Source organism: Ochotona princeps, chromosome 1 (assembly GCF_030435755.1).
Source record: "Ochotona princeps isolate mOchPri1 chromosome 1, mOchPri1.hap1, whole genome shotgun sequence".
NCBI classification, from domain to species: domain Eukaryota; kingdom Metazoa; phylum Chordata; class Mammalia; order Lagomorpha; family Ochotonidae; genus Ochotona; species Ochotona princeps.
The window spans coordinates 104,297,505-104,322,107 of record NC_080832.1 but is presented as its reverse complement, the minus strand read 5'-3'; the positions used below and the strand labels follow the sequence as shown (position 1 = coordinate 104,322,107).

General features: G+C 52.0%; 1 protein-coding gene across 2 annotated transcripts; it reads left to right on the top strand.

Moving 5' to 3' along the window:
- The first annotated feature begins 460 nt into the window (after nucleotides 1-460).
- On the top strand, nucleotides 461-22,710 carry CAPN11 (calpain 11). Of its 2 annotated transcripts, XM_004590521.3 has the most exons (22): nucleotides 461-518; nucleotides 7,506-7,756; nucleotides 8,104-8,173; nucleotides 11,565-11,683; nucleotides 12,459-12,592; nucleotides 12,711-12,879; nucleotides 15,579-15,662; nucleotides 15,748-15,833; nucleotides 16,100-16,174; nucleotides 16,455-16,615; nucleotides 16,858-17,036; nucleotides 18,792-18,803; nucleotides 19,106-19,317; nucleotides 19,612-19,651; nucleotides 19,751-19,816; nucleotides 19,904-19,961; nucleotides 20,092-20,156; nucleotides 21,193-21,261; nucleotides 21,661-21,739; nucleotides 21,841-21,957; nucleotides 22,325-22,383; nucleotides 22,509-22,710. In XM_004590521.3, the coding sequence occupies exons 1-22, from the start codon at nucleotides 503-505 to the stop codon at nucleotides 22,533-22,535; spliced, it is 2,148 nt and encodes a 715-aa protein (XP_004590578.2). In that variant the 5' UTR covers nucleotides 461-502; the 3' UTR covers nucleotides 22,536-22,710. The 2 variants fall into 2 exon arrangements, with proteins under 2 accessions (XP_004590578.2, XP_058518363.1); XM_058662380.1 differs by lacking the exon at nucleotides 18,792-18,803 and having other exon boundaries at nucleotides 22,509-22,709.
- Nucleotides 22,711-24,603: the final 1,893 nt, after the last annotated feature.

Sequence of the window (24,603 nt, the reverse complement as noted above, 5' to 3'; positions counted from 1 at the left end):
CAGGTCCAGATGTTGAGACCATTTTGGAAGATCTCCTCCCACCTCTCTGTAATTCTGCCTTTCAAATAAGTAAAATAAATCTTAAAAAAAAAAAAAAAGGTGGAGGACACAAGCACAAGGATAGAAGGATAGTGGATGCTGTGTGGGGAAGAAAAGCGGCTTCTGGAAATGAGGGTTTCAGGAGATAAAGGTCAGGTGGAATGGCAGGGACCAGCCCTTCCTGGAAGGCACGCACTGCACCTGCCCTGATTGGTGAATGAGCCTGACTGCAACCAGCCCTCCTGAGTCCCCACAGTTGGGGCACTGCAGCTGGGGTGGGGGGGTCAGGCCTGGCAGGTTGGAAAGGGATGGGTTGCTGACAGCCAGTGTGGGTACGAAGGATGGGATCAAAAGGTAGGCTTGACCTTGGAATCCCACTGCAACTGCAGAGTTCTGGGGGGGAGGGCTTCTCTGCCCCACCCCCCAGATCCTTCAACTGCCAAGCACTGCACTGGCCACCACCATGCTCTCATCCCTAGGTAGGTGTTGATAGGGCTTGTCCTGTTCCCATGGAGAAGGCATTGTATTCGTCCATCAGAGGGGATACCCTTTGAGCATGGGCAGCTGTGCCTCCTCTACCAGGATGGACACTCCTGACGGACAGCAGAGGCCTCGTTCTCAGGCTGCTTGGGAAGAAACAGGTGGCCGGCGGTCCGACCTGCCGGCAGGACACAGGGCAGGAAGCCCTGAGACTGGGAGGGTCGGGACAGGGGATGGGCCAACTACCACGGAAGGGAGTCAACCTCGGGAAACAGAGAAAACCTCCCACAAGGCCTTCAGTCCAGGGTGGGCCTGAGGCTGGACTCAAAAGGGTGCTAGGAGAGAGAGCTGGTGTCCAGGCTGGCCACGTGGAGTTAGCTCCAATGAGGAGAGTTGGCAGGGGGTGGGCAAGGTTGGTAGGTAGTGACCTTAGCCAGCAAAAGGGCTCAGCCCTGCCCTTCAATGTCAGTCGGGGTGGTTAGAGCCGGCTCCCTAATATGGGCTGCCGGGGCCGCCAACCTCTAGTCCCTGCCTCCCAGCCCCAGGCCCTCACTGTGCACCTGACCCCCCAAAGCTTACACCTGGCAGGGAGGCCCCATGCCCACTCCTTGTTCTTTATCCATTTTCTGAGATGTCCCAGTTCCCTCCCGGCTCTGGAAATCAGACTGTCCACACAGACATGGGGCTCCTGGGAGCCATGTATGGAATTTGGAAAATCACTGACAGTAGATCTATAAGTGCTCTTGCCACAAAAACAAACAAAAGGTAAATATGTGAGGTAAGGCATGTGTGAGTTAGGAGCCAGTGGGTACAAGTTTCAAAGCACCATGATACATATCTACACGTGATACATATCTACAGTTTTTGTCCATACAAAACAGAAAATAGGGCCTGGCACAATAGCTCAATGGCTAAATTCTCACTTTGCACGCACCAGGACCCCATATGGGTACTGGTTCATGTCCCAGTTGCTCCACTTCACATCCAGCTCCCTGTTTATGACCTAGGGAAAGCAGCAGAGAACCCAAGTGAGAGACCTAGAAGAAGCTCCTGGCTCTTGGCTTCAGGTCAATTCATCTCGAACCATTTGGGGCATGAAACAGTGGATGGAACTTCTCTCTACTCTCCTCTCTAAATCTGATCTGTCTTTTCAAAAAATATAATTCCATAAAACACCCACACATACATACACACACAATAGGTCTAGTGGGGCAAACAAGATCCTTGCAGATCCCTAACCTGAGAGAAAGCTGTAGCCGCCACCCTCAGGGCGACTCCCAGTCTGATGGGGGACACAGGATATGCCCCCAGAACAGAAAACTTGCTGTCCAGCCATGTCTTACTTTAACAGCTAGCTCTTTGCCTGTCTTTCTTTGTGATCCTGCCTCAGGCAGCCCCAGGGCCAGGCCCACATCTCTGGGCTTGGGACTACTGCCCTGTGTAAGGCTGTGCCCTGTGGTGCCTGCAGTGGCCTGCATGGCCTGGAGGTCCTCGGGACTGAGCCACAAGCTCAGACAGACCCTAGTGATGGAACGTACAGGCTTTGTATATGCGTTGCTGTTGTTTTAAAGACGTTATTTATTTTTATTGGAAAGGCAGACCTTACAGAGAGAAGGAGAGACAAAAGAAAGATCTTCCATCCTCTAGTTCACTCTCCAGATGGCCTGAGGTGAGCTTTCTTCCATGTAGGTGCAGGGGTCCAAGGACTTACGCCATCCTCCACTGCTTCACCAGACCATAAACAGAAAGCTGGATGGGAAGTAAACCAGCCAGGCTACAAACCAGCACCTATGTGAGATGCTGGCTCACAGGGTGGAGGATTAGCTTGGTAAACCATAGCACTAGTCCCATGTGTTATTTTAAGATATTTATCTGTGTGAAAAGCAGTTAGAAAGAGGGGTGGGGTTAGGGAGAGAGACATCTAGTCACTGGTTCACTCCCCAGATAATCAGAGTGAAGCAAGGAACCAGGAACTCCATCGTGGTCTCCCACGTGGGCTTCAGCCCATCACTGGCTTCATTCCCTGCTGGGTGCTGGGAGCACCCACCTACTGGCCTTGGGATCCTGCACCCATGTGGGAGACCCAGAGGAGGCTCCTGGATCCTGGCTTCAAATTGGCTTAGTCCTAGTCATTGCAGCTATTTGGGGAGTGAACCAGTGGATGGAAAAGCTCTCTGTATCTCCTCCTCTCTGTGTAAGTCTACCATTCCAATAAAAATAAATAAATCTTAAACAACAACAACAACAAAAAGACCAAGATCATCTTGGGATGATCCAATGGACTGAGTCAAATCACCATAACTAGGAAGAAGGGCACACATGGGGCACTTGAGAGGTAGCTAGGAGCCCAGGGGGTGCTCAGGAAAAGCAGCTGACGTCCTCTGAGCTTTATCTAAAAGACAGCCTTTCTCCCAGATGGTGTACTAACTAATCCCAAACCACATACATAAAGCTAATGGCATATAGCATACAGCATGTAGACTACAATACAGCAGTGTCTTTCTATAAGCCAGGAACCCAGCAAGAGCAACAAAGAAATTCACCTGATGCCCCAGGCCCCAGTGCAGCCCAAGGCACCAGCTACCTCCCCCATCTCTTCTCTATCTCTCCATCCCTCCATCCCTCCTTACCCCCTCTTCACCCCATAGTTGGGATGGGACATTATGAAGACCAGCAGGAGGCTGCAACACACTGGGTGAGGGTCTGTTGACCTATGCTCGACCTTTAGGCCAGCCTCCTCCACCCAGCAGGTGGGTAAGGACACAGATCTACCCGCTATATCTGTGAGGGGTGAGCCCTCCCTCTACTGCCCACCTCGGGTATGATGCAAGGCAGTCCAACCTCCCTGTGTCTCAGTTTTCCCATCTGCTACAGGGACATGGTGGCAATAGACACAGCCAAAAAGGTAGTTGTGAGGTGCAGGGGAAGTGTTGGGAACAGTGTCACTTTTGTGACTGCTGCAGGAGGCTGGAGGAGACCCTAGGTCAGCCACAGGCTCAGTGGAAGCAGAGGGCAGTTGCCAAGTCTTTCCTCCACCTGCTCCTTAAAGCCAATGGGACTTTCTGAGTGGGTAGCAAGAGAACCTAGATCCACCCCCGCAACAACACTGTAATTTCCAAAGGAACCTTGGAAAGGCCATTGTGCCATGACCCCGGCCTTTTTTCAGGCACACCCCAACTCCTGGCTTTCCACGGCCCAGCTCCCTTAGGTGCCCAGCCTGGGCAGAAGTGCCCTAGGGGTGACTGTGGTTACCCTCAACACAGTTACCAGGTTCTTCCCAACAGAAGGAGCAGTGCAGAGGCGAGCCATGTGGCACCTGCCCCTTCACGGGGCTGTGACTGGGCCCCCTTCCTGTAGGGGAAGCTTAGAAGCTCTAATCTCTGTGCTTCCACAGCTGCCAGGAAACAACTTAAAACTTTGTAAGCGGGTTGGTGCTCAGTCCAGTAGAGAAGGCCCCCATGTGGGATACCCACATCTTCTGTGCAAATGCCTGGGTCTGAATCCCAGCTTCACAGCCAGAAAACATGGAGAACACAGCCAGGAATTGACCAAAATGCGGGGCCAAATGCTCATTCATTTACTAAAAGCATTTCTGAAGCTCTGGTGGGGTCCCTAGCACCTTATGACGCCAAGGAGAGCGATGGGTAGACAAGGAGGCCCTGATCTCCACCCTTGCGAGTCCACAGCCTCCGAGGACAGCAGACAAGTGACCATAAGGGGCAGCAGGGCCATTACCATTACAAAAGAAGGTGTTAAAGGCCTGCATTGTGGCGACAAGCAACTAGAGCTGCCTCTTCCAACACTGCCTGGCATCCCATATCAGAGAGCACTGGTTCAAGCCCCAGATGCTCTGCTTCAATCCACTCCTCCTTAATGCACTTTGGAAGGCAGGGGGCGGTTTTCCACCCACATGGACCCTCCAGATGGAGCTCTGGGTTCCCAACTTTGGCCTGGTCTAGCCTGGGCTGTTGCAATCATCTGAGGAATGAACCAGGATATGAAAGGTCCATCTCTTTTTTTTTTTTTTATTAATATTTTGCATTATGTGACAGTTTCATAGGCTCTGGGAATCCCCCCACCCCTCCCCCTCCCCTCCTCCCTGGTGGATTCCTCCACCTTGATGCAGCATTACAGTTCAAATTCAATCAAGATTCTTTCCTTGCAAACATATACCAAGCATGGAGTCCAGCTACTTATTGTCCAGATGGGTTGAACAGTTTCTTGGGGAGACCATTTCTGGTCCGAAGTTAGCGCTGGTATAATATCATCACAGTCAATTAAGAGACCCAATATAACATCAACAGCAATTTTGCAATATTATGGAATTGACATGGTTTTGAGTAACCAGTATGTTAAAAAAAAAAAAAAGTCCTAACCACAACCTATGATTAGCTCATTGACATCTCAATTTTAGTTTATATGCAGGACCGGACCGGGTGCTATATACCTTAAAATGGCTATAGGGTACCATTCAGCTGTCTCATATCTATTTCATTTTAGTATTTAGCCATTTGTTGTGTTGAAGTATAATTTTGTTGATCTTGGCAGATTTTGGGATAATCTAGACTGGCTTGTAACTCTAACAAGATATTTGTCGACATTTAAGGTGCAGAACATTTTTTTTGGGGGGGGAGTGTGCAGGAAAATCCTCAACACCATGGTGAGGAGTGGAAAGGTCCATCTCTTTATCCACCCCTTCCCCCCAACCTCCAGTTCTTCAGTGTTGACTGAGGTCAAAACACACCCATCCCTTCCACACCCTACAGGGTTCTTTCCTCTCCTGCCAACTCAGGTGGAAGATGGGGTGCCCTAGTGCTCAGCATTTTTTTTCCTTCTGTTTTTAGAGGTTTGTCTATTTATCTGAAAAGAGAGAGGGAGAGAAAGAGATGGAGAAACTGTTCTTTTGGCCTAAAAGATATCAAATGACTTTTGATATGTAAATTCAACTTTTTCTTAATTTCAAAAACTTTTCATTGATTTTAGAGTCAGAGACACCCAGGCAGACAGAGATTTCCTGTCTATTAGCTTACTCCCCAAACACTTGCCACATCCAGGGGTAGGTCAGACTGACACCAACAACTAGAAACTCAGTCTGGGTCTCCCATGTGGGCAGCAATAACCCAGCGACCAAAGCCATCACAAGCTGCCTTCCAGAAAGTGTATCAACAGAGACTAGGAACAGCAGCAGAGTTGGGGCTCAGCACCGGGCCCCCGAGAGGTTACTCACCCACTCTGCCAAAGGTTCATTCCAAAAGTTAACCTCTTGGGGCTGGCACCATGGCTCAACAGGCTAATCCTCCACTTTCTTTTTGTTTGAGGTTTTTTTTTGTTTTTGTTGTTGTTGGTATATTTTTTAAAGATTTATTCTTTATTTTTCTTGGAAAGGCAGATTTACAGAGAGAAGGAGAGACAGAAAGAAAGGTCTTCTGTCTGCTGGTTCACTCCCCACGTGGCCACAATGACCAGAGCTGAATTGATCTGAAGGCAGGAGCTTCCTCCAGGTCTCCCACATGGGTGCAGGGTCCCAAGGCCTTGGACTGTCCTCAACTGCTTGGCCATGGCACAAGCAGGGAGCTGGAAGGGAAGTGAAGCAGCCTGGACAAGAACCAGTGTCCATATGGGATCCTGGCACATGCAAAACAAGGATTTTATCCTTGAGGCTACCGCACTAGGCCCTAATCCTCCACTCTCAAGTGCTGGCATCCCATATGGGTACCAGTTCATGTCCCAGCTGTTGCACTTCCCGTCCAGAGGCAGCATCACGGCAGGCAACATGGAAGAGGATGAGGACAGCAAAACACTGAAGAGTGCAACTGACCATGAAAACAATATGGGGATCACATTGGGCGGGTCCAAAAGAGACACCAGTGTCCCACCTGGGGAAAAGAGGGAACAGGCAGTCCCATCTCGGTGCAAGTGCAATCTGAACCGTTGGGAAGGGATTGTTCCTCCTGGTTGGTGCATCTGAATGAGGCTGACACACACCTAGCGGGGACAGATTTCCTCTTCCCTTGGATATATGTACCTAGAGAAGGAATTGACACACAGTATGGTTAACTCTAAGCTAGCAGATTTTAAAAATTATTTATTTGAGAGACACAGCAGAGTGAGGGGAAACAGAGAGTGAACAGGCACATCCATCTGCTGGCTTACTTCCCAAATGCCCACAACAGCCAGGAAATGCCTGGGTCAGGCTGAAGCCAGGAGCCAAGAACCTCAACCCAAGTCTCCCCCTTGGGTGGCAGAGGCCCAAGTACTTGAGTTCATCACTACTACTTCCCAGGGTCTGTGTTGGCAGAAGGAGGCAGAGCCAGAACTTGAACCAAGACCCTCCAACATGGGGTGCAGACTCATGGCATCTTAACCCATACTCCAAACATCACTCAGGAACCCCATGTGCAACCACTGGGGGAGCTGCCTGATTGTTTTCCAAACTGGCTGTTCCATCAATAGCATTTGAAGGTTCTGGGTCCTCCACATCCTCACCCACACTTAGGCTCTGTCGTGTGTGTGTGTGTGTTTTAAGATTTACTTATTTTTATTGCAAAGTTAGATATACAGAGAGGAGGAGAGACAAGAGAGGAAGATCTTCCATCCAATGATTCACTCCCAAAGTGACCACAGCGGCCGGTGTTGTGCCAATCCAAAGCCAGGAGCCAGGAGCCAGGAACCTCCTCCAAGTCTCCCACACAGGTGCAGGAACCCAAGGCTTTGGGCCGTCCTTGACTGTTTTCCCAGGCCACAGGCAGGGAGCTGGATGGGAAGTGGAGCTGTCTGGATTAGAAACCAGTGCCCATATGGGATCACAGTGTATTTAAAGTGAGGACTTAAGCCCCTGGGCACTTAATAGGTTATTAACGTGCATTTCCCTGATGACTAACCATGTTGAGCGTCTACCCATGTGATTACTGGTCATTTGGATATTCTCTTTGGTAAAACATCTGACTCTGGTTTTTAACTGACTTGTTTTTCTTATTTTTGGGCAGAGGACATTTTTCCCGACAAGGGAATGGTGGCTTACATAAACCACAGCCGACTCAAGGCCAAGGGTGTGGGCCAGCACAACAACGCCCACAGCTATGGGAACCAGAACTTTGAGGAGTTGCGGGCTACCTGCCTGAGAAGGGGAGAGCTATTCGAAGACCCCTTATTCCCTGCAGAACCCTGCTCCCTCGGCTTCAAGGAGCTGGGCCCCAACTCCAAACATGTGCAAAACATCATCTGGCAGCGGCCCAAGGTGGGTACTGGGAGGGGCGGCACCGGCCTGTGGGGCTGGGGGCTTGCAGCAACTCCTCAGTCACCCTCCATTGCTCCACCCTGACCCTCACTCTTCTCCATTTCCATCAGAGCTGGGACAGTTGTGAACATGCTTATGCTGAAGTTCCCAGGCAATCCAAGGGATGGAAATAGGGAAGGAGGTTAGGGGGTCCCCCGTGAACCTTTGCTGTTACTGCAACTGTGACAATGCCAAGCTGGTCGTCCCCTAGCTGCTGCCCTAGAACACTGAGAGGGGCATCTGTTCTCAATCAGCGAGGATGAGGGGGTGGTCCTGGGCTCCCTGAAACCCTGCTTCCTTTACTGCAGGACATCTCAAGCAACCCTCAGTTCATCATGAACGGCATCTCGCCAACAGACATCTGCCAGGGCATCCTTGGTGAGTGGGGACTGGGGGGAGCTGGGCACTGCTGGGGGTGGAAAACAAGAGCGTCCAAGGTTCAGACCACCTGCTCTGCTTTCATACCCTTCTGCTTCTGAAACGGCAAGCCTGGTGCACAGTGCCTAGTTGCTCCACCTGCTGCACTCAGAACCTGGAAACTGTTTTGAGGAGCAGTACTGATCACCAATTGCCACATGAGTTACCCAAGACTTTTAAGATCTATTTATTTTTATTGGAAAGATAGATTTACAGAGAGAAGAGACAGAAATCTTTCATTCTCTGGCTCACAACTCAAACAGCCAGAGTGGCTTGAGCAGAGTCAATCTGAAGCCAGGGGCCTCCTCTGGATCTCCCACATGGGTGCAGGGTCCCAAGGCTTTGGGCCATCCTCAATTGCTTTCCCAGGCCACAAGCAGGAAGCTGGAAGGGAAGTGGAACAAGCCAGGACACAAACCAGTGCCCATATGGGATCCTGGCGCTTGCAAGGGGGATGAGCCAATTGAACCATTGTGCCAGGTCTCTCTTCTCCCACCCCGAACCTAAGACTTTAGTGACCTAAAAACAAAAAACCACAAGCAAACATTTCTTGCTGGGTTTTTCCATGAGTCAGGCACTGCGGCACTGGGTTAATCTGGCCTGGTGTCTTAGGAAGAACACAGCTGCTGAGGCCTGGCCTGGGGCTGATTGCACTGCTTCCCCAGTGGTGCCCTCACATGGCGGGAGGCCTCAGCCCCCAGCCAGGGGGCAGCTGCTCAGGTGTCCACGCTGTGTGCCACAAAGCCAGGGGGCCCTGAAGATAGAGGCCCAGGAGGAGGCCAGGAGTCTTTTTTTTTTTTTTTAAGATTTATTGTTTTTATTGGAAAGGCGGATATATAGAGGAGGAGGGACAGAGAGGAAGATCTTCCATCCGATGATTCACTCCCCAAGTGAGCGCAACGGCTGGTGCTGCGCCGATCCGAAGCCAGGAACCTGGAACCTCCTCCAGGTCTCCCACAAGGGTGCAGGAACCCAATGCATTGGGCCATCCTCAACTGCTTTCCCAGGCCACAAGCAGGGAGCTGGATGGGAAGTGGAGCCGCCGAGATCAGAACCAGCGCCCATATGGGATCCTGGCACGTTCAGGGCGAGGACTTTAGCCGCTAGGCCACGCCACTGGGCCCAGGCCAGGAGTCTTAAAGGAGCCACGCAGGGGCACCCCCACCTAGTGCCACCTGTGGGCAGCACCCTAACTGAGAGAGACAGAGAGTGATCTCTCACCCACTTGTTCACTCCCTAAATGGCCACAACAACCCCAGGTAGAACCAGACCACAGCCAGGAGCCAGGGGGCTTGTTCCAAGTCTAATGTATGGGTGACAGGGAACCAAGAACTGGAGCCTTCCTTCACTGCTTTCTTTAGCACATTAACAAGGAGATGGATCAGAGTAAGATTATTAAAAAAATAATAATTTTTTGAAAAAAGGAGATGGATCAGAAGTGGAGCAGCTGAGACTCAAACCAGTGACCATTTTGAATGCTAGCTCCGCAGGTGGAGGCTTTATTCACTATGCCACACCACTGACCCTTCTATAGACTTATTAAACCAGTGAAGGGGCAGGAGCTGCCCTCAGTCCCTGGCAGCCAACAAGGGGGGGCATTTGCAGAATATTCATCCCTGCCTCCCATGGGCTGTGTGGACAACCCCTAGACAGGGCCTCTTCTCCAGGTCCCAGGCTTGGGTCAGAAAGGACCAAGTGTGGGCAGAGCGAGGCCCAGGAAACCTCTGAGGGGAGAGGGCTTGGACTACAGGAGGGGAGAATGGCTCCCACCCCTATCCCCACCCCGACTCTGGGAGCACCTTGGCACCCAGTCCTCTCTTCCCCACCCCCATCCGCCTCCCATCGCCCCATCCGTTCTTATGTCCACACAAGCCACCATCCTGCTGCCCAGCCCCCCCAGCGAAGGCTGACCCCAGGGACAGAGGTGGCAGTAAGTGACTTGTGTCCTCCTCTGGCTCAGGTGGTCCCTGTAACTAAACCTCAGCTCAGGTACACTGCCCTATTTCCCCAAGCCCCAAGAAGCAGTAACCCAGTGCCTCCCCAGGCCCTCCCGCTTAACACACCAGAAATTTGAGAGAGATGTCTTAGGGTTCTCACAGCCATGCTACATGGTGGGAGGTGAGAGGATTTATTGGAGGGATTTGTTGGAGCAATACCCTCAAGACAAGGACACCTCATCCCAGGGCAGGCATTTGGCACAGTCATTAAGAAACCACTCAGAATCCCACATAGGAATCCCTGGGTTCGAGTCCCAGCACTGCTCCTCCTCGCAATCTCCTGCTAATGCAGTAGGTGCTGGCTCCTGCAAACCACAGGGGAAACCCGTGTAGAGGCCCAGCCTCCTGGCCTCAGCCTGGCCTGGACCTGGTAGCTGTGGGCATTTGAGGAAGTCAATCAGCAGATGGGCTCTCTCTGCTTGCCTTTCAATTGAGTTTAATTAATTAATTAAAAATTTAAAAGAAGACAAGCATTGTAAAATAGCAGTGCAAGACATAGCAGTTTCTCTTTTTTTAACTTCTTTATTTTTATTGCAAAGTCAGATATATATGCAGAGAGGAGGAGAGATAAAGAGAAAGATCTTTCATCCAGTGATTCACTCCCCAAGTGACAGCAACAGCTGGACCTGAGCCGATCTGGAGCTAGAAACTTCTTCCAGGTCTCCCACAAGGATGCAGGGTCCCAAGACTATGGGTAGTCCTCTGCTGCTTTCTCAGGCCACAAGCAGGGAGCTGAATGGGAAGTGGAGCTGGCGGGATTAGAACCGGCGCCCATAATGGGATCCTGGCACGTGCAAGGCAAGGACTTTAGCCACTAGGCCACCGCGCCAGGCCCAAACCATGGTATCTATTAGTGTGCCTGGGATTGAATCCTACGTCAGCTTCCTGCCCATGTTCATCCTGGGAAGCAGCTGATGATCAGTCAAGTCTTGAATCCTTGCCCCCATATGCGGGAGATCCAGTGGACTTTCAGACCCAAGCCTCAGCTGCAATAGATACTTGGAGAATAAATCTGCAGGTGGAAGATCTAGATACTCCCAATCTTTCTCACTCTCCGTCTGCCTTTCCCATAAGTAAAAGTAAATGACGTTGAAAACCATTTAAAACCCGCATTCCCAAACTCCAAAAACCAAAAACGAGTGGTTCCCATCTATGAACCTCTCACCTAAGATAATGTCCCCAGATTCTGCCCTGCCTTGGTCTCTTGGTTTGCTTCCTTCCTGAACTCGATCTATAAGGGGGAGGGTTGGGGGAGGTTCCCCGGGCAGGTGCTGCTCCTAGGGGCCTGCCTCCTCCAGTACCCACTGCCCCACAGGGGCTGCTGGAGGGGGCTACCCTCTTCCTCCTGCTTTCAGGGGACTGCTGGCTGCTGGCTGCCATTGGGGCCCTCACCACGTGCCCCAAACTGATGTACCGCGTGGTACCCCGGGGGCAGAGCTTCCGGAAACACTATGCCGGCATCTTCCACTTCCAGGTAAAGGGTACGGTGCAGGAGGGCTATGTGAGCCAGGGCAGGGTGTTTGAGAAGCTGCCAGTGGTGGAGTTTACCCTTCTTTTCAGTTCAAATCTACTGGGGGTAGATTTGGGCCTCAGGATGACAGAAATCTGCTCAAGGGGGAAAAAAACCTTGTAAGCTGGTGTGTAAATACCCTCTCTTCCGGCCCCCATTATTGTTACCACTGTGTGGTTCTCATCTTCCCTTCTCATTATTCACATCTCTGTGTGTGCATGTATGTGTCTGTGTATTTGTTTTGTGTGTCTGCACATCTGTGTATGCCCATATACGCATGTGTGTATGCATGTGCTTTTGTGTGTCTGTTTATACCTATGTGTGCATCTGTGTGTATATGTGTAGCTGTGTCTGTACACATGTGTCTGTATACTTGTGTCTGTGTATATGCTTGTGTGAGCATGTGCCTGTGCATCCGTGTGTGCATGTGTATGTATCTGTCTGCATGTATGCCTGTATGGGCACCTATGTGTGCTTCTGTGTGTGTGTGTGGCCTTGTGACATTGTTATTTGCTGCATTCCTCTTGTAACCTGCCCCTCTAACTTAGCAACATGTGGGCCACTCCCCAGGCCACCAAATATTGCTGGGATCTGTTCTAGGCTTTCCTTTGCCTTTCTGGGGAGTGAGACAGCAGATGGGCCTGCATAGACCCGGCCACCATGAGGCGCTGGTTTGCCAGGGTGGAGGGACGCACACTTGTGTGGCAGGCTGAGGCCCTCCCTGCCTGCCGCCCCCCAGTTCTGGCAGTTCGGGCAGTGGATAGACGTGGTGGTAGATGACCGGCTGCCCACCAAACACGACAAGCTGGTGTTCGTGCACTCGGCCCAGAACACGGAGTTCTGGAGCGCCCTGCTGGAGAAAGCCTACGCCAAGTGAGGGTCTCCCTCTCCCCCAGCATGGGATGGATCAGGGTTTGCCAGGTCTCAGGCGGTGGTGGGGCGAGGCATCCGCTCCTTCCCTCACAGTGGCCTTTCTGCGCCCACCACTCAGGCTGAATGGCTCCTATGAGGCCCTGGCAGGGGGCAGCACCACGGAGGGCTTTGAGGACTTCACGGGGGGCGTGGCCCAGAGCATCCAGCTGCAGAACCCCCCTCCAGACCTGCTGAGGCAGATGCGGAAGGCAGTGGAGCGGTCCTCCCTCGTGGGCTGCTCCATCGAGGTAAGCGGGAAGGGCGTTTGCTTCTCCGCTCCCCCAGGGAGCTGCGGGACTTCAGCCCAGCCTTCAGGGCGCGTCTCCACTGCTCCTAACTTGCCAGAGTGGACTATCAGTTTTTCTCCCCAATGTTGCTGTGACCTAAAGTAGCCTGCTCGGCTGTGTGCTTCTCCCGGAGGCAATGAATCTGTCTCCTTCAAGGCCGATCCCCGGGGACTTCAGACAGACCCTTGAAGCTTAAAGGTACCCAACAACTATTTGAATAAACAAACCCAGGATGCTTCCCTGGAACCCTGAAATTATATTCCTTGGCATTTCTCACAAAGCAGTGAAGATTTAGGTTCACACAAAGCCTGTTTCCAAAAGCCTACAGCAATTTTACTCTTTAAAATGTTTATTTATTTATCTATCTATCTATCTAAGAGGTAGCTAGCCAGAGAGAGCCTCCATCCTCTAGCTCACTCCCCAGATATCCAACACAGCTGAGACTAGGCCGGAACTCCAGCCCGGAGAACACGTCCAAATCTCCCATATGGGCAGCAGCAGGAACCCAGTTCCTTGAGGCATCACCACCGTCTCCCAGGGTTTGCGTTGGCCAGGAGATGGAGTCAGGAGCCAGAGCCTGGTGTCAAACTCGGGCACCCCGGAGGGGGATGTGGGCATCTTCTGAAACTCAGACAGTCTTCAACAGGTGAACGGCCTAACTAACCCAGGGTGATCATGCACACAGGAGTACCAGGGCAGCAGTGTGAAGGAACCATCTGTTGGGACTTGTGCCCTGCAGGATGTAGCTCAGGGGGGTTGGGCCACATTTAAAACACCAGTCTCCAAGGGCTCACAGCTGCACAATTCTGCTCTGAGGACATTCCGGAAGAGCCAGAATCATCCAAAAGCAGAACAGATTCATGGTGGTGGCAGGCTGGGGAAGGGAGTAGTGACAAAAGGCTGGTGTGGCTAGGAAAGCGCAGCACCATGTAGGGATGGTGCTGGCAGTGTCAGAGCTGACCCATGTCTTGGTTAAACATGTGTTCAAATCACACAAATCACACCAGTCAAACTTGGGGGGGGGGTTCTGTGTCAGGTTGACAGGCCATGTCAACATCAGCAGCCTGCTACCTGTGGAATAAACTCAGTCATTAAAAACGATAAAATTCTGCCATTTGCAACCAAAGGGTCCCAACTAGAGACCATTATGCTCAGTAAAACTAGTCAACCCCAAAAGGACAAATATTGTATGTTTTCTTTGATTTAAGGCAACTTTCATGCAAAATACAAGATCAATAGCCCTTTTTAAAAAAAGGTTTATTTATTTTTATTGGAAAGGCAGATATACATAGAGGAGCAGAGACAGAGAAGAAGATTTTCTGTCCAATGATTCACTCCCCAAGCGGCCACAATGGCTGGAGCCGAGCCAAATCTGAAGCCAGAAGCCGGGAACCTCTTTCAGGTCTCCCACGTGGGTGCAGGGTCCCAATGCTTTGGGCCATCCTCAACTGTTTTCTCAGGCCACAAGCAGGGAGCTGGATGGGAAGTGTGGCTGCCGGGATAGGAACCGGTGCCCATGTGGGATCCCGGGCGTGCAAGGCAAGGACTTTAGCCACTACACTATTGCCCCGGGCCCCAATAGCCCTTTTAATACTATTTTTGATACACCTCAGGAGGTTTGATAGTTTTGTTTTTGTTTTAATTCATTCAAAAAACAAGTTTTTGTTTTTCTTACTAATTTCCTTACTGACCTATAGGCGGCATGATAGCATTGTTTGCTTCAGGAAGATCTTTGATTTTCTTTTTCATTTCTTCAGTGACACATTGGTCATTCACTAGCATGCTATTTAACTTCATGTTATTGTAAATTTTCTATTTTTCTCTCTGTTGTTGATTTTGTTTTATGGCTTTTCATTTAAGGGGATGTACAGTAACTAGCAGAGATGATCACATACAAATGTGAAGATACGTGCAGTGTGCATCTCTACTTACAAATCAAAGATGAAATCTCGATGAACCTGTTGAATGTATCTTGACAGCAGGATGCTGACTCTGCCATTGTCCATGCGGACAATGTTAGGATACACTTAAATAGCAAAATGGTGGACTTAGGACTAATTGTGAAGGACTATACTATCATAATAATATTGAAGAAATCAGTGGGGAGAGAGTGGGGATTTGAGAAAGGAGAAAAGAAAATCCCAGAGCCTGCATCATGGAATAATAAAATCAATTAATTAATTAAAAATTGTATTTGAAAGGCAAAGTTATAGTGAGAGAAGGGCAGAAAGAAAACCCTTCCATCCACTTGTTGTTTACTCCCTAAATGGCCACAAAGGCTAGAACTGAGTCATTCCAAAGCTGAGGGCCAGGAGCTTCTTGTGGGTCTCCCACATGGGTGCAGTGGCCTGAGAACTTGCAGGCAATTCTCTTCTGCTTTTCCAGGCCATTTACAGGCAAGTGGATCAGAAGTGGAGCAGACAGGACATGAACTAGCACCCCTATGGAATGCCTTTGCTACAGGAGAGGTCTAATCTACTACATCACAGTGCCCATCCCCCCACCTCGGTCTTATTTGTTACAACTACTTGTGAACCTACAGTTATTTCTAAATAGAAAGTTTCATCAAAATTGAACCACAGAGAGTTCTCGTCATTTTTCAGGTGCCCCCGTCCCTTTGACCAGACCCTTCCTGTCTTCTGTCCGTCTCTGCTCTGTAGGTCACCAGTGACAGAGACCTGGAATCTGTGACCCACAGGATGCTAGTGAGAGGCCACGCCTACTCAGTGACTGGCCTCCAGGATGTGAGTCCCCACCACCGTGGCCTGCCCTGAGGACTGCAACATCCTCCAGTCCCCATGTCCCTGACATCCAACCCCCTGCCCACAGGTCCTCTACAGAGGCAGGATAGAAACCCTGATTCGGGTGCAGAATCCCTGGGGCCGGATTGAGTGGAATGGAGCCTGGAGTGACAAGTAAGTCTCTCCTCCTGAGCTGGGCAAGGAATGGGTGCCAGGGCTGTGGCACATCCCAGGGCCAAGGCAGAGCCAGCAGGGGAGCACCTGGGGTCTCATCTGGCATCACAACCCAAGCACCAGGGCCAGCCAGTCCTTCAAGCTTCTGCTTCGAACTTGGGAGCCCCTGTAGAGCTGCATTCCGGGATGGGATTGCCCCTAGCAGGAGGAAGCAAACACTACCCACCCCCCATCTCTCTCCTTCCACTTGCCCGTGTCCATGCCAGTGCCAGGGAGTGGGAAGAAGTCTCGCCTGACATCCAGGTTGAACTGCTGCAGAGGAAGGAGGACGGCGAGTTCTGGTCAGTGTGGCTGGGACTGCGGTGCCTGGGATTGGGAGGCTGCAGGGCGCCTTAGGGGACAGGGCCTATGTGTGCAAGTGTGTACTGTGTATGTATGCTTATACTGCATGTGTATGTATGTGCACGTGTGTTGTGTGAGACTGTGTTGTGTGTGCTGCATGTGTGTTGTATGTGTTTGCAATGTATGTTGTGTGTGCATGTCCCTGTGTTATGTGTGCATGTTGTATGTTTGCATGTGTGTGTGCACATAGCTGACGGCTTCCTCCCCCACCCCTGCCAGGATGTCCTACCAAGATTTCCTAAAGAACTTCACCCTCCTGGAGATTTGTAGTCTGACACCTGATGCGCTGTCTGGAGAATACAAGAGCTACTGGCACACCACTCTATACGAAGGCAGCTGGCGCAGAGGCAGCACCGCAGGGGGCTGTAGGAATAACCCCGGTGGGTGAGGACAGTCACCCCGGGGAATGAAGGGAGAGGTGGGCTACAGGCTCACTGCCAAAGCAGCTCCCCCCCCACACACAGTGGGGGTCACAAAGTCCATAGGGGTCAGGGTGGCTGAGGTCAAGGTTCAAGCCTGTTCTATGGACCCTCTTGTGGGTAAGGTGGGAGTGTAGTTGGGGGCAGCTCCGGATCTGCCATAGAAAGGGTGTAGTCCAGGATCCGATACGCTTTCTCCACAGACACATTCTGGACCAACCCCCAGTTCAGGATTTCTCTCCCAGAGGAGGATGACCCTGACGCAGATTCAGTGGACAACTTGGTCGTGTGCACCTGCCTGGTGGCCCTGATGCAGAAGAATTGGCGGCACGGGCGGCCGCAGGGCTCCCAGCTGCATACCATTGGTTTTGTCATCTTCTCGGTGGGCACCCCGGCTCTCCCCCAAGCCCGCCACTAGCCCGGCCTCTGCCCCTTTGGAGACCTCTTCTCCCCTGGGCCACTGCCCCCGCCACAGTAGACTAACGCACTCCAGCTGGCTTCACAGCATTGGCCCTTGAGGCAAGGCCTGGGAGGCCCAAACTGGCCAAGCTTCTTCTCACTGAAACTGACTTAACCTTGACAATGGTGACCTGGCACCTTATTTGTGCTGGATGGACATTGTTCCTAAGGCCTGAGGGACATTGGGTATCTCCAGAGAGGTGAGGTCACCTGTCCAGGCTTACCAATCCTGGGGTAATTTCTAAGCAGAAACTTGACTACTATCTCCTGGCCCAGGTGTCCCACCAGTTACCCCACCCATGACACACACACCTGGCAGGTACATCCCAGGACAAGTCACACTTTGCAAAATCCCTTTATTTGTCCATTCATGGAGTCAGTAAAGATTTAGGGAGCACCTACTCTACACCAGGACCCCCGTCACCCCGTCCAGCCTTCAGGGGTTCGACAGGGAACAAGATCAGACACAACCTCGCCCTACATCAGGTCATCGGCCATGTCTGTAAATAGCAGATCATGCAAGGTTCATAAATAAGGCCAGGTTAGGTTCTGTGGTAAGCCCCATCAGAGGAGCATAATGAAGGGCACTGGCGGTCCCTGCCCCGGGGCACCAGCACCCTTCTGTTTTCTGTCGCTGGAACAGCGCAAAGTCTAAAGAAAAGACATTTATTTAACTCATGCTGCTGGAAGTCCAGGAAGACAGCTCCTAGTGAGGGTCTTCCTGCTGGATCGCGACCCGGGGGAAGGCATCCTCCACATGCCAACTCAGGTCTCTCTTCCCACTTTTCTGAAGCTGCAAATGCCAGCATGAAGGACCCTGCCTTTGTGACCTCATCTAATCCTAAACCCACCAAAGGCTCCACCTCCAGATGCCATTAGCAAACAGCCTTGGAGACCAATATGGGTTCTGGAGGGAACACCGTCACAGTTGCCCTGTTCACCCTAACTTCTTCACTCAGCTTGTCCTCAGTCCTCAAGCTCACACTTCACCAGTCAGCTTCCTCCAGGATACAGGTGTTCCTGGGAATGACATTTGGGGAACATGTCCTCAGGTTTCCCTACAGCTCTGCCGCTTTTAACAGGATGAACCTAGGCAAGTCACCCCACCTTCTGGGACTCTGTTTCCTGCCCTTAGCTTAGGCTTTGGCAGCCCAAAGTGTAAACTGCACATTGCAAGCTGAAGCATTCTTCATACCAGGACTTTTTAGCTGTCAAGAGGCTTCATGCCACCACCAGGGCCCCCCACACTCTTAACATATCCCCAACACACAGACGCCAACACACACGCCTTCCACAGAACTGAGCCCTTTGCCCACCCTGGAGACCTGATATCTCTTTTTTTTTTTAAGATTTTTTTTTTAATTGCAAAGTCAGATATATAGAGGAGGAAATATCTTCCGTCCGATGATTCACTCCCCAAGTGACCACAACAGCTGGAGTTGAGCCGATCTGAAGTCAGGAGCTCTTCCAGGTCTCCCACACGGGTGCAGGCTCCCAAGGCTTTGGGCCATCCTCTGCTGCTTCCCCAGGCTACAAGCAGGGAGCTGGATGGGAAGCAGGGCTGCCAGGATTAGAACTGGCGCCCATATGGGATCCTGGCGTTCAAAGCGAGGACCTTTAGCCGCTAGGCCATGGCACCGGGCCCGAGACCCGATATTTCTCTCTCCTCATTTTCCAGGTCCCAAAGGAGGTACAGAAAATGAAGACTGGGGGCCAGATCCTGGGCAGGCACTCACCTCAATCCCAGCTGCATGTGGATGAACAAGGGGTGGGATTTAGAGGGGGAAGACCCAGAGGGAGGGGGACTGGATTAAGATTCCAAGCCCACTCTGACCCCAGTGGCATTTGGGGAGGACAGAGCGCCTCCAGGGCATTCCTGCCACTCGACTGCTGTCCACGACTCCGTTGGGAGTGACCCCTCACCCTTAATGCTGCCCAGCCTTTTTCCCTATCCCCTGTGCTGGTCCCAGCCCACCTCCAGGGCACATGTAGTTTCAGAATATCCACGATGTGCACTTGAAGAAGGACTTTTTCACCAAGTACCAGGACCACGGTTTTTCCGAAATCTTCACCAATACCCGGGAGGTGAGCAGCCAGCTCCGGCTGGCCCCTGGGGACTACATCATCGTCCCCTCCACCTTTGAGCCGCACAGAGATGCTGACTTCCTGCTACGGGTCTTCACGGAGAAGCACAGCGAGTCCTGGTGAGGGCTGGTGAGGGCTGGAAGGATGGGAGTGGGAGGCAGTGAGAGGAGCTGTGCTTCCAAGCTGTGCCTCCAGGAGCTATGGGATGTCAAGTTCAGGGTGCCATCACCTGATCCTCCCCCTACTTTAGTGCTCTTGGGGAAACTGAGGCAGGAGGAGGTGGGAGAAGCAGAACCATGCTTAGGTAGACCCCAGATTCCACCGGTAGTTCCTAACTGCTTCAGGGGTCATTCCAGGGAATCACCCCTCCCTCCAGCCCCAATAACCTCTGGAACTTTGGATTCCTTTTCCAGGGAGCTGGATGAAGTCAACTACGCAGAGCAGCTTCAGGAGGTGAGGTGGCAACTCGGAGCCTGGGGGCGGGGCACAGCACCCAGAAGGTATAGGGCAAGTGTTTGCACTAGGTCCCTGTGCTGCTCCTATCCTCCTCAGGAGAACATCTCTGGGGATGACATGGACCCAAACTTCATCCATTTGTTTGAGGTCGTGGCAGGAGAGGTGAGGGTGGGGAGGGTCAGGGTGGGCATCGGCTCAGGGCAGAGGGAGGTGACTGTGTGGTGAGGAGCTCACAGTCTCACTTCCTAGGACCATGAGATAGATGTGTATGAGCTACAGAGGCTACTCAACAAGATGTCCTCGAAATGTGAGTGCCCTCTGCCCTGCCACCCCGAGCCGTGTGCCCCAGTGCAACCACTCCCTGGCTCCTGTCATGGGGCTCCATCCGTTCCGTCTCTTTTTCCTGTCCCTCACCCCACCTCTGCCTTTCCACACAGTCAAAAACTTCAAGAGCAAGGAGTTTGGCCTGGATGCTTGCCGCTGTATGATCAACCTCATGGATGTATCTTCCTGCCCAGTGGACCGTCCTGCCCCCGTTTCCTGGCCCCTCCAACCCTGGGCCTGGCCCCTGTCCAGCCAACCACCCACTGTTTCCTGATGGGGACTGGGCTTTAGGATAGCAAATAGATGCCAAGCCTGCCTGGGAGGGTAGTAGCAGAGGGTGATCCAAGTACTTAGGCCTCTGTCATCTATATGGGATACCAGGATGGAATTCCAGGATCCTGGCTTCAGCTTGAAAATCTTTAAAAATTTGATTTGAGGGCCCGGCGGCATGGCCTAGCGGCTGAAGTCCTCGCCTTGAATACACTGGAATCCCATATGGGCACTGGTTTCTAATCCCAGCAGCTCCACTTCCCATCCAGTTCCCTGCTTGTGGCCTGGAAAAGCAGTCAAGGACGGCCCAAAGCCTTGGGACCCTGCACCCACGCGGGAGACCTGGAGGAAGTTCCTGGCTCCTGGCTTCGGATTTGGTATAGCACTGTCCATTGCAGTCACCTGGGGTGTGAATCATCGGGTGGAAGATCTTCCTCTCTGTCTCTCCTCCTCTGTAATAAAAATAAATGCAATAAAAATAAATAAATATTTTTTAAAATTTTGATTTGAAAGACAAAATGACAGAGAAAGAAAGCAGGAGCTTCCACCCATTGCTTTATTCTTCAGAAGGCTGCAATAACCAGGGATGGGTCAGGCTGGAGCCAGGAGCCTAGAAATCCATGCAGATCTCCCATGTAGATGCATGGGTCCAAGCACTTGGGCTGTCTTCTGCTGCTTTCCCTGGGTACAATAGCAAGGAGCTGGATGAGAGGCAGAGAAGCTGGGGCTTGAACTGGGATGCTTACATCACAGGCCCTGGCTTAACTCGCTGTGCCACCATGCTGGCCCCAGAGAGTGAATACAAGATGCAGTTCTTCCAGCTTCTGCCAAACAAGAAGCTGCCTCTGTGTCCCCCACCCTGCTGTGTCCCTCTGCTCCCCCTACTTCCCACCAGACACACTTTGTTCCCTTCTTGGCCATCCTTGACCATCCCGCTCCGCCAGAAAGACTGCTCAGGCAAGCTGGGGATTCTGGAATTCCAGATTCTGTGGAAAAAGCTCAAGAAATGGACGGTAAAGGGTGCTGGTGGGGAAGTCTGCAGGGAGGGCCAAGAACTTGGGGGGGGGGTGGGAACCAGAAGGATAGAACCAGAACTGCAGCTCCCAGCCACGCCCCACCACCAGCACCCAACACACACAACACAACGTAGTCTGGAGTACAGGTATACCAGGTGGCCAAAATGCTGACTAGCCACTATAGCCCAGGGATGTGGCAGTTGCAGATGTCCAGAACCCCCAGCTGTGCTTCCAGTTAACACTCACTTAGTCACAGGGTAGGAAGGGCACGGGCAGCTGGGGTGGGTGTCCAGGGTCCAAGTAGCTGTTTCATAAGCCAGCTGTACTGAAGAATTTATGATTTGTACCACACGGCCCTGTACGCGGCTAGCCTCCCTGACCTGTCTGTCCCTTCAGGACATCTTCCAAGAGTGTGACCAGGACCACTCAGGGACCTTGAACTCCTATGAGATGCGCTTGGCAATTGAGAAAGCAGGTGGCCAGGGGTCAAGAGGAGGGGGCTTTGGGACTGGGAAGGAGGTGGGGCCAGCGGCCAGAAGCCTAGCCTCTCCCTATCCTTGGTCCTGTGTGTGTCAGGCATCAAGCTGAACAACAAGGTGATGCAGGTGCTGGTGGCGAGGTATGCGGATGACAACATGATCGTGGATTTTAACAGTTTCATCAGCTGTTTCCTGAAGCTGAAGGCCATGTTCAGTGAGTCAGGCATCTGCCAGCCGCCCCACCCAGACCAGGATTCCGGCGCTCTCCCATCCCTCCCCTCCTCCTGCCCTGGACCAGCGCTGCTCCGGTATCACACCCCTAAGATGGTTCAGAGGTGCTGGACTCCTCTCCCAGCCAGTGTTTGCTCAGAGCTGGGGCCTGGCATACCACAGAGCTGTTGAGAGTTGTGGTTGTCATTTCCTGGAAACCAGGGGTGTTTGAGCTGCCTCGGGGAGCAGCAAGGAGCTGCTTCTACCCTCTGTGACATTCTCCCTAGTTGTGGGGCAGGCGGGGAGGAAGGTCTTTCTGGGCTCACTGACTCAGCTCTCAGCGCCCACCGCCTTGCTCCTCCCTGATGCAGCATTCTTCCTCACTATGGATCCCCAGAACACTGGCCACATTCACGTGAACTTGCAGCAGGTGCGTTGGGCTGGGGAGCAGTTGGTTGGGCACTCCTGGCTTCTCCCAACCACGCTCCACTGACATTCCTTTTCCTCTGTCCCTGCCACCTCTTCACTTCCTGCAATCTGCTTCTCTGTATGCAGTGGCTGCAGACGATCATGTGGGGATAGTGGCACAGCCAGAACCGAAGTCCCTGCATGCCCCCCACCACCGCCCCTAACAAAAGGGGCTGGCTGAGCAGAGGGGCGCTGCTGCTCTCCCGCTCTCAGCTCTACATTCTCTGCCAATGGAAAAGGCCTGGAACACCTTCCACCCCACCTGCGTCTACCCCTCTCATCCTCCCAGTTTACCCAGCCACGCTTGGAGAGTGGCTGGACCACTTCACAGTCTCCGTTCCTCTCTAGATACATATAATGTAAAATAATAAAATGTACAAAACTAAAAATAAATTGATGCTTTCCTGGTGCCTCCATGGCCAGGGATGCTAAGAATGGGGGAAGGGAGCTCGCCGCCCACTTCCGGCTCCACAAACACTTTCTGATCCTCCCACACCTGCCACCCCCTACCCTACGGACACTGTCAAAATAAACATATGTTCTGGCTTCCGTGTTTCTGTGTATCTAGGACAGGAAGACGTGGGCCAGGGGTAGAAGGTCCCTGCCTCCCACTGCCATCCCTGGCCAGCATCAAGGAGGGGATCCCACAGCTGTGGGCCTAGGGTTAGAACCCCACTTCTGGACGGCATTTACAGATGTGTGGCTGTCACTGTAACTCAGGCATGCTGCTGGCACTCACTGGCTGTGGCAGGGTGCCATGGGCACAGCAGGAGGTGTGGGCACAATAGGTCACGAGGCACTAGTGTGTGCCCTGATTAGGGTTGCAGCTGCATGTGAATACTGTGGTCAGGGCTGGCACAGTTAGGGGCCTGCGGGAGAGCCCTAAGCTTCTTCCTCTTTCATCTGCTCCCTCAAACAGACATCCCCCCTCCCTCCAGAGGTTGTAAGCACAGGTGTCAAAGGTTGTGTTTCCCACAGTTGCAACCACCAGCGGGTTGCAGCTGGGGAGGCCCCACGGCAGCAGGTGAACCTAGTTCTGCGTCAAAGATGCACAAAATCAAATCATTGCTGGTGTTTGACAAGTGCCTCCTGGGGGCCATGTAGTAGGCTAAGCCTCTACCTGTGAAACCAGCATCCCATATGGGCACCAGTGTGAATCCCAGCAGCTCCACTTCCCATCCATCTTCCTGTTAATGGCCTGGGAGAGCAATGGAGGATGGAGAATGGCTTAAAGCCTTGAGATCCTGCACCCATGTGAGAGACCTGGAGGAAACTCCTGGCTTCAGGTGGGCTCAGCGCTAGCTATTGCAGCCATCAGGGGAGTGAGCCAGTGGATGGAAAATCTGTCTCTGCTTCTTATTCTTTCTTGGTAAATCTGCCTTACAAATAAAATACAATAAATTTTTTATATTAAAAAAATAGTGCAGGGCCCGGCAGCATGGCCTAGCGGCTAAAGTCCTCGCCTTGAACGCGCTGGGATCCCATATGGGCGCCGGTTCTAATCCTGGCAGCTCCACTTCCCATCCAGCTCCCTGCTTGTGGCCTGGGAAAGCAGGAGAGGACGGCCCAAAGCTTTGGGACCCTGCATCCGCGTGGGAGACCTGGAAGAGGTTCCAGGTTCCCGGCTTTGGATCGGCATAGCACCAGCCGTTGCGCTCACTTGGGGAGTGAATCATCAGACAGAAGATCTTCCTCTCTGTCTCTCCTCCTCTCTGTATATCTGACTTTGTAATAAAAATAATAAATAAATCTTTATAAAAAAAATAGTGCAGGCCCTATACAATGGCTCAATGGCTAAATTCTTACCTTATATGTCCTAGATACCCATATGGATGTCAATTGGCATATGGATGCCAATTCATGACCCAGTGGCTACTTCCCATCTAGCTCCCTGCTGGTGGCCTGGGAAGATAGTAAGTGAGAGAAGTTTCTCCTTCTTTCTATAAATCTGTCTTTGCAATAAAAATAAATAAATCTTAAAAAAAAAAAAACTTCCTGGGGGCCTGGCGCAGTAGCCTAGCAGCTAAGGTCCTTAACTTGAATGTGCCAGCATCCCATATGGGTTCCAGCTCTAATCTGGCAGCCCTGCTTCCCATCCAGCTCCCTGCTGTGGCCTGGGAAAGCAATCAAAGATGGTCCAAAGCTTTTGTACCCTGCGTCCACGTGGGAGGCCCGGAAGAGG